This window comes from Salvelinus sp. IW2-2015, unplaced genomic scaffold (assembly GCF_002910315.2).
Source record: "Salvelinus sp. IW2-2015 unplaced genomic scaffold, ASM291031v2 Un_scaffold2788, whole genome shotgun sequence".
Taxonomy (NCBI): domain Eukaryota; kingdom Metazoa; phylum Chordata; class Actinopteri; order Salmoniformes; family Salmonidae; genus Salvelinus; species Salvelinus sp. IW2-2015.
The window spans coordinates 77,198-87,277 of NW_019944089.1; the positions used below are offsets into that span (position 1 = coordinate 77,198).

Sequence of the window (10,080 nt, forward strand, 5' to 3'; positions counted from 1 at the left end):
TCAGTTCTGCTCTAGGACGCCCACTTGTCTTAAGTTCCTCTCAAATCAAAATCAAATCAAACTTTGCCACATGCCGCCGAATACAACAAGTGTAGACTTTACCGTGAAATGCTTACTTACAAGCCCTTAACCAACAGTGCAGTTCAAGAAGAAGAAAAGATTTACCAAGTAGGCTAAAATAAAAAGTAATAWTTAAAAACACAATAAGAACAATGAGGCTATATACAGGGGGCACCGGTAGTTGAGGTACCAGTTTTAAAAATAAATGGAAGTTCTGTATATTTGGAGATAGTTTAGTGCTTAAAATAAGAGAATAAATAGATGTCAAAAAATGAACAAACAGAACAAACTTCCTTTAGATTTTTTGGGGACTATTTGTTGTTCCATGTAYTGAATCTGTTATTCAATGGGTTTCAATTGGCTAATAGCAGTAARGCCAAATTCAATGTTTCATTCAATCATTTTTCTATAYCTTAAGTGGTCTTAAAATTCAAATAGCTAAATAATCATTGGTATGACCCTTTTAAAACAATTCCATATGTTGCAACATCAGCAAATTAAACTCTGATCTAGCTCCCGAGTGGCGCATCGGTCTAAGMCATTCAGTGCTAGAGGCYTCACTACAGACCCTGGTTCAATTCCAGGCTGTATCGCAACCGGCTGTGATTGGGAGTCCCATAGTGCGGCGCACAATTGGCCCAGCGTCGCCCGGGTTAGGGTTTGGCCGGGGTAGGCTGTCATTGTAAGTAAAAATGTGTTCTAAAAGACTTGCCTAGTTTAAAAAATAAAAGCAGGTAGTGAATTAAAACATATATATTTCACCTTTATTTAACCAGGTGAGCTAGTTGAGAACAAGTTCTCATTTATAACTGTGACCTGGCCAAGATAAAGCAAAGCAGTGCGACACAAACAACAACACAGAGTTAKACATAAACAGACGTAAGGTCAATAACAAAATAGAAAAAAAAGAAAGTCTATATACAGTGTTTGCAAATGGCAATAAATAAGTCATAGTAGCGAAGTAATTACAGTTTAACAAATTAACACTGGATTGATAGATGAGCAGATGATGTGCAAGTAGAAATACTGGTGTGCAAAAGAYCAGAAAAGTAAATAAAAACAATATGGGGATGAGGTAGGTAGATTGAGTGGGTTATTTACAGATGGGCTATGTACAGCTGCAGCGATCGGTTAGCTGCTCAGATAGCTGATGTTTAAAGTTAGTGAGGGAAATATAAGTCTCCAGCTTCAGCGATTTTTGCAATTCGTTCCAGTCATTGGAAGCAGAGAACTGGAAGGAAAGGCTGCCAAAGGAGGTGTTGGCTTTGGGGATGACCAGTGAGATATACCTGCTGGAGCGCATTCTACGGGTGGGTGTTGTTATCGTGACCAGTGAGCTGAGATAAGGCGGAGCTTTACCTAGCAAAGACTTGTAGCTGACCTGGAGCCAGTGGGTCTGGCGACGAATATGTAGCGAGGGCCAGCCAACGAGAGCATACAGGTCACAGTTGTGGGTAGTATATGTGGCTTTGGTGACAAAACGGATGGCACTGTGATAGACTGCATCTAATTTGCTGAGTAGAGTATTGGAAGCTATTTTGTAAATGACTATCTCCAAGAAGCTCGAAAGGAATCAGTAGGCCAATAGGTCAGTTTTACCGAGGCTTGTTTGGCAACGTGAGTGAAGGGGCTTTGATGCGAAATAGGAAGCCGTTACAATTAATTTGGATGGAGATGCTTAATGTGAATCTGGTAGGAAGTTTACAGTCTAGCATGCACTTAGGTATTGTAGTGTCCACATATTCTAAGTCAGAAACCGTCCAGAGTATGATGCTAGTCGGGCGGGATGTTGCGGCGAATCGGTTGATGTAACGCAGCCTTCCCCTCTTACGTCTGTAAGGCAGGATCGGACTACCAACACGCAGCGTAGCCAGTGCTCAACATGTTTAATAAAACGAAACTGTGAACACTTACAACAATACAAAAAAAAAAATGTGGCAAACCGATACACAGTCCTAGCTGTGCAGAGAAACACAAGACAGGAAACAACCAACCACAATCCCAACACAAAACAAGCCACCGAAATATGATTCCAATCAGAGACAACACAAAACAACATGCTTCTGATTGGGAACCAATTAGGCCAAACATAGAAACAGACAAAACTAGACACACAACAATAGAATGCCCACCCAGCTCACGTCCTGACCACACTAAAACAAGACAACAACACAAGGACTATGGTCAGAACAGTTGACAAGTTGAAGAGCATGCATTTCGTTTTACTAGCATTTTTAAAAGCAGTTGGAGGCAACGGATAGGAGAGGTATGGATTGGAAGGCATGAAGTTTGGAGGTTAGATTAACACAGGTCAACAGAAGGGCCAGATGTATACAGAATGGTGTGTACTAGACGTAGAGGTGATACTGCAGAGATACAGCAGCGAAGTAAGGCAGAGACATCTAATTGATGGTGTAAAGAGAATAGACGGTTATAGAGCAGAGAAAACGCAGGTAGTGAATGACTGGCCTGGATAAAGAGAATTAGCAGCTGGAATAGTTGCAGAGAAAAGCAGGTAGTAATTGACTGGCCTGGATATAAAGAGAATTAGCAGGTGAAAAAGTAGCAGAGAAAAAGAGTTAGTGAATTGACTGGCCTGGATAAAGAGAATATAGCAGGCTTGAATAGTAGCAGAGAAAAGCAGGTAGTGAATTGACTGGCCTGGATTAAGAGAAATTAGCAGCTTGGAAAATCAGTAGCGAGAAAAGCAGGTAGTGAATTGACTGGCCTGGATAAAGAGGAATTAGCAGGACTGGGAAATAGTAGCGAGAAGAAGCAGGTAAGTGAATTGGACTGGCCTCGGATAAGAAGAATCTAGCAGGATCTGAAAAAGTAGCAGAGGAAAAGCACAGGTAGTGAATTGAACTGAGCCTGGATAAAGAAGAAAATTAGCAGCTAGAATAGTAGCAGAGAAAAGCAGGTAGTGAATTGACTGGCCTGGATAAAGAAGAATTAGCAGCAGCATACAGAAGTTCAACTATTTAAAGGGGATGAATAGTTTATTAATTTAATGATTATGAACGAAAATACTGATATAGACAATCCAAACTAGAAGCTAGAAATTCACCCAACTTGTGTTTTAAAATCACCGGAAGAAACATTTAATACAATACCCACAATTGCAAGAGTTTAAACATAAATACAATAACCACAATGCAAAGATAAACATTAATACTAAATACCCACAATGGCAAGAAGTAAACATTAATACAATACACCACAATGCAAGAGAGTAAAGCAAAACAATACCCACAATGGACAAGAAGTAAACACATTAAATACAATACCACAATTGACAAGCAGTTAAAAACATTAAAATACAATAACCCACAACGAAAGAGTAAACATATAATAACAAAATACCCACAAAATGCAAGAGTAAACATTTAATACAATACCACAATGCAAGACGTAAACAGTATAATACAATACCCACAATGCAAGAGAGTAAAAATTAATTACAAATACCACCAATGCAAAGAGATAAAACTAAAAAAAAAAAAAAAAAAACCCCAACAAAATTAACCACAAATGAAGATAAACATTAATTACAAACCCACAATGCAGAAAGTTTAAACATTCAATTACAATAACACCCACAATAGCAAGAGTAAACAATAATACAATACCCACAATGCAAGAGTAAAACAAATTAATACATTACACACCAATGCAAGAGTAAACATTTAATACAATACCCACAATGCAAGAGTAAACAATTAATGACAAACCCAAATGCAAGAGTAGAACATTAATACACAATACCCACAATGCAAGAGTAAACCAAATTAATACAATACCCACAATGCAAAGAGTAAACATTAAATACAATACCCCACAATGCAAGAGTAACATTAATACAAATACCCACAATGCAAGATAAAAACATTAATACAATAACCCACAATTGCAAGAGTAAACTTAATACAATGACCACAATGCAAGAGTAAACATAATACAATACCCACCAATGCAAGAGTAAAACATTAATTACGAATACCCACAATGCAAGAGTAAACATTAATTACAATACACAACAATGCAAGAGTTAAACATTAAACAATACACAACAAATGCAAGAGTAAACCATTAATACAAATCACACAATGCAAGAGTAAACATTAATTTACATACACAAACATGCAAGAGTAAAAATTAAATACAAATACCACAATGCAAGAACGGGAAAACCAGAGCACTGTTGGGCAAACAGGGTCAGGAGGAGGGGAGGGGTGGGGTGGGGTGGATTTAAATTCCAAAGGGGTCTCTGAGCCCGTTTCCCAGTTCCCCAGTCAGCAATGTGTTTGTGAGAAATCAGTCTTTTTGTCTACTCGAAAAAAGGCTAAATCTACATTGGTGGCCCAGTCGAAGTTTGCAATTCTTTGCTCTTTCTATTGAGTGAATGGAGAGAATGAAGTGGCTAGAAGGCGGTATTTGATCTAGTCAATTGGAGAAAGTGACAGAATTCTAAAGTATTTTTTTAATGCGCCAAGATGGGAAATTTCTTTCACAGCACCTGATGTCCCTGACACTGAATGAATGCATTTTAATATAAATAAAAATACAATTAAACATATAAGCTATCAATGTAGCACACGTAATTAAGGCCAACTACACGCGTGGATATWTAAATAGGCTATTTAGGATTATACAAAAATACATAAGAAACAATTAAATACATAGAGATAAAAAATATTTTAGTRTACTGTGATTATTGCATTGTGAAAAAATGCACATGTAGAGATACATTTCGTTGATTTTAAATTACTTTTTAAAAATGTCTTGTTAGGCTATCCATACTATCAATATCAGCTATGTAATATATGGCTAAAACAAGTCCAATTCAAATGAACTTATGCAAAATGGTTAGCAGTTTTTTCAATGCAAAACATAAAAAATGCTTTGAATGTTAACCTTTCTTTTATGATAATTACGATTTTTATAATGTGCTAGACCTACTCTGTTCATTGTCGATATGTTTTGGAAGTCAGAAGCAAATCTCATGGTGTTATATAGCCTAATGTAATTCTATTCCATCTCCGTGTCAATGTGTGTTTCATTTATTGAGGGTCTATTAGTGTGTAGCTGAATGAATGAGGTCGGTTGTCTGCGCTGTGACTACGGCAGTACCTCCATGCATTCTAATCACCCGCATTCTGATTCTGATTCAGCAGTTCCACGGTTCTGTTCTGACTGCTCCTGTGGGAACAGCGCGACGAGGGTTCTGGTGTCGCCTATACACTGTACACCGCGTTCTGTACTCAGGTCTAGACACTCAAATACACAGCAATATACCATGTTGAGCTATATTCATGATTATGTAAACATTATTTTATTTACTTTATATTTGTAATGGAAATATATTTGTTAGATTTGTATATATTTGTAATGGAAATAAATTAAATATTAGAAAGTGAAGAGTCATATTGAAATCGAAAAGTTGTATTGTTGTAAATATATAATAATAATAATCATCATCATCATGCAATAATGATCTGTCTGGAAGTTTTCCCAGTTGTAAATCAGTAAGTGCACGATGACAGCATTATTCCAGCTGTTAACAAAATACACCAACCATTATGTTTACACTATTTACACAGAATACACCAACCATTATGTTTACACTATTTACACAGAATACACCAACCATTATAATGTTTACACTATTTACACAGAATACACCAACCATTATAATGTTTACACTATTTACACAGAATACACCAACCATTATAATGTTTACACTATTTACACAGAATACACCAACCATATAATGTTTACACTATTTACACAGAATACACCAACCATTATAATGTTTACACTATTTACACAGAATACACCAACCATTATAATGTTTACACTATTTACACAGAATACACCAACCATTATAATGTTTACACTATTTACACAGAATACACCAACCATTATAATGTTTACACTATTTACACAGAATACACCAACCATTATAATGTTTACACTATTTTAATGAGAAAATATTTCGATGACCAAGTTTATAATTCATTGCAGACTATATGAACACTTTTGAAAAGCAGCATGCTGGCAGAAAAAACACTTGTAGTTCGAGTTTAACAGGCTGTTCCTTTAACATGGACAACAGTTACAGCATTTAATCACATGTATGTCACCATGGTTTTAAATGGCTTTACATCACACGCTTCACAGAACAGCTCCTGCAAAATAGATATCAAAAACATTTAACTAAAAAGTGTATTTTACAACATTATCATATCAACTTATTTGCAATTATTCACATTTATTCACATATTTATTTTGCATTTAGTAAAGACCCTATAGTTCACCTTACTATTTTTTAAGATTGAAAAAAAAAATCACAATTGACCTTGTTATTTTTACATAGATAGAAATAAATCAAAGTAAATCTCTTTCATGCTCCTGACTGYGCCGCTGTTTGCATTGCCTCACTCATTTACAAAACACACTGATAAAACTGACACAACGAATACCTTTTAAGTTGAACAGCAATATGTCCCTATATCTCTGCTGGAACCATGTTAGAAGACAATTAGCATTCAAAGCAAACKACCGACATCAAAATACACCGCAGCACGGAAGTCTCTTGCCTTAATTAATTGTAGTTATTCTCGGCCCAAGATGTCAGCGGCAAGAGTCAAAATAAACGTTGGATTTGGTTTGAGCCTGCTGGTCTAGTTTACAAAGAGTTCTGTATAGTTGTTAATGTTAGTGCACTGCCACGGACTGCAGTGTCGGGTTGGTGTGAGTCTCCCTGGGAGTGGGGGGGCTGCTTTGGCTGGGGTCTGTCTGCGGGGAGGTGGGGCTCAGAGATTGGGGAGAGTTCGAACGGAAGGCGGATGTGTGGGGCGTCAGCCCCGCCGAGAGACCCACCGTGGTCGGGTTGGGTTTGATGGGCACCGGAATGGCGGGTAGGGTCTGTCCTCCGTGACACAGAGATTTAAGGGGCATGCGGTAGGCCACGTAGTCACCGCTCATAGAGATAGGAGAAACAGAGTCCACCATAGTGTTGTACATGTGAGGCCAGGCCGCAGTCAGCTGGTTGTGCAGCGGGTAGCTTGCAGACATGGACTGCATGGTGGAGAACGCCAGACTCCCGGGAACCTTGTACTCTCTGGCGATGATGTTTTCTATAGCAAATGGGTGTTTAAAAGTTGATGGCTGTGACACTCCCAAGTTATAGCTGGACATCTGAGGGAGGTGTGTGCCGGTGGCAGCCAGGGCACTGAGCCTGAGATAATGGGCTGCGTCAGACTGCTTGGACTGAGCCAGGTGCTCCTGCGCCGCCATCATCATCATCACCTTGAACCGTTTACGGCGACGCAAGAAGCTCCCGTTCTCGAACATGTCCCCGCAGCTGGGGTGCAGAGCCCAGAAGCTTCCCTTCCCGGGCTGGTCCGGACGCCGCGGGATCTTGATGAAACAGTCGTTGAAGGACAGGTTGTGTCGTAAGGAGTTCTGCCACCGCTGGGTGTTCTCTCTGTAGTAAGGGAACCTGTCCATGATGAACTTGTAGATCTCGCTGAGAGGGAGCATCTTCTCCGGGCAGGACTGGATGGCCATGGCGGTGAGGGAGATGTAGGAATAGGGAGGTTTCTGGTCGCTGTACGTGTTCCTCCCTGGTCGAGGCATCCTGACAGTATTCTTTCACAACACTTTACTTCAAACAACTCGTTCCGCTTAGTTTACCTTCGTGATGGAAACTTCTCAGAACTCTTCATGAAAATTAAATATTCTGCATGCGTAAAATACAAAACACGTGAGTAGTAGCCTACTGCAGTATAAGTTTAACTGATAGAAGTTGAGTTGAGATGAGCTATGTAGCAGCTATACTTCCATGTCCTCCCTTTTCTGCCGTGTGATAGTTGATTGTGGTGCGGTGTGATAGTTGACTGTGGTGACAGCCATATAATAGACCCCCCCAGAGCAGCTCCACTAATGTGCCACCTCTACATATCACATGACAACCACCCAGGGAGGAGGGGGCTCCTCGCGGAGAAAGGCATAATCTGCTTTCATTGACACCTATTTACATGGACACCTTGGGKCAATGGAAATCCTTTCCATCTGAAGACCGAGCAAAGGGTAAAAAGGCTCGGTAAACGGAATTGAACAGTGATGGCACTCGGTAGCCAAGAGTGTGTATGCGCTAACCTTTCTTCAGGGGGTTTAAAGCCGTRAATTCACACTGCATTTGGAGCTACTGAGCTATGGGATGTTTGACATGGAAATTGGCTGACATTTCTACTGTTTTTTTTGTATTATTAGTGTGTATTAGGTTGTTTGCTGTCACGACATTACCTTATAGGAAAGAAATCACCGTTAGTGTTTTGTTTTGTCTTTGTTTTGTATGCCACTGTCAATGTTGAAATGTATGTGTGTCGATTTGGATGAACAAAAAACGAATCCGATGAATGACCACATTATGCTCTTTTACAAAGCAAAATGTTCTACTACAATTTTAAATGGTGTGTTCTATTTATGTTAGTCTCTGCATTCAGTAGGCAGCCTGTGTGTGAGTCGTGTGAATGAACAGCTTTATTCACCTAATCCCGATAGTGGGGATTTAATACATTCAGACAGGTGCATAAAGTCGACTGGTGTGTAAAGCTGCTAAATAAGCGTTACGTTAAACTGTCAATAGTTTCACCCAGAATCAAACAGGAAGATCGTCTTTTAAAATTCGTATTCACACTTTATTGTATTGCTATTAAATGCACTATAATTAAAATCAGCAGCGCAATATGCTATAGTAGACCAACACAATAATTATTCCCTGAAACTAAAAAATAACCATCTTGATTGATTTATGGCAATTAATTAAGAAACCTCCAATGGTATGAAACTTCAACCAGCCTCAACGTATTATCTTTCCCTGCTTATCCACGACATAAGGGTATAGTGTGGTCTATGAAACTTCATGAAGGCCAGTGAGTCTTTTGTGTTTATGTAAAACAAATTTGAAAAGTACTTCAGAAATGCAAATAAAGTCTCTGGGGTTGAAAACTATAAAATATCCATAAGTGAATTATATGAATGTGAAAACCAAATGCAAGCCTATTTTCAGCCCTGGCCATTCAAACTTTTTGCCAGGCTCACCATGGAGCAACTTTTCGCTTGGCAGGTTCCCAATGCCAYAGACCACACATGCCCACGCGGATTTGGTCATAATTTATGCTAATGAGCCTCCATAAATCCACAATACAGGCCATTGCAGGCTGACGGATTAGCAATAGAATCTGCTATGGGAGGAGACTGGAATTGTTGACTATAGTAACAGCTATGGGCCTACTCTCAAAGAGATATCAGGAGCTTGAGGAAACTACGGCTATAAAAGATGAGATCTTCTCCAAGTTGTTAAATATTTACAAAACAGAAAATAAAGTAGGCAGACCAACCAAACGGGTTAGGGTTTCCTTGGTTGCCACACAATCCCTGTCTGAACAAAATAGACTTCAGGAAGTCAGAACCACGCTGCGCATGGAAGCATCTTTTTATTTCCATGGGCTTTTATTCCTCGTGAAGAGATTCTTTTAACTTGTCATTCCTCTATTGGTGTTAGGCAGAAAGGAGTCTGGTTTTCAGGCTTTTCAACAGACATTTCTTAAAGTGTCCCAACTGCCCGTGAACCTCGGAACGCCCTGGGTCCGGAGGGTCCATTATTTAGGTGATAATGCCGGAGAAGCTGGTGTTTGGAGAATATATTGGCACGGGTGTTGCTCGTCCAGGGCCGGCAGACCTGCCAATATATTCTCCAAACACCGGCTTCGAGGGCATTATCACTYTTATACAACTGGTTACCAACATGTTCAAATAAAACATTATTTTTATGTATTTATTCATGTTATTTCATCCTTCCCATTACAAAAAAAAAGATTGCAGTCAGAGTGCACAATAATTGCAGTTCACTGCAGTATAACTGCAGTAAGAGTGCAGTATAACTGCACTTCAACTGCAGTACACTGCAGTTATTCTGCAATAACTGCTTCCAAAATACCACAGTCGACTGCA

At 39.2% G+C, this 10,080-nt stretch overlaps 1 protein-coding gene across 1 annotated transcript; it reads right to left on the bottom strand.

Annotated features, from left to right (window-relative positions):
* Positions 1 to 4,269: 4,269 nt before the first annotated feature.
* LOC112074742 (forkhead box protein B1-like) lies at positions 4,270 to 7,961 on the bottom strand. The gene has a single exon (XM_024141848.2). The coding sequence runs from the start codon at positions 7,699 to 7,701 to the stop codon at positions 6,778 to 6,780; it is 924 nt and encodes a 307-aa protein (XP_023997616.1). The 5' UTR covers positions 7,702 to 7,961; the 3' UTR covers positions 4,270 to 6,777.
* Positions 7,962 to 10,080: the final 2,119 nt, after the last annotated feature.

Coding starts and splice junctions, on each gene's coding strand:
- LOC112074742 (XM_024141848.2), bottom strand. CDS start 7,701: ATGCCTCGACCAGGGAGGAACACGTACAGCGACCAGAAACCTCCCTAT.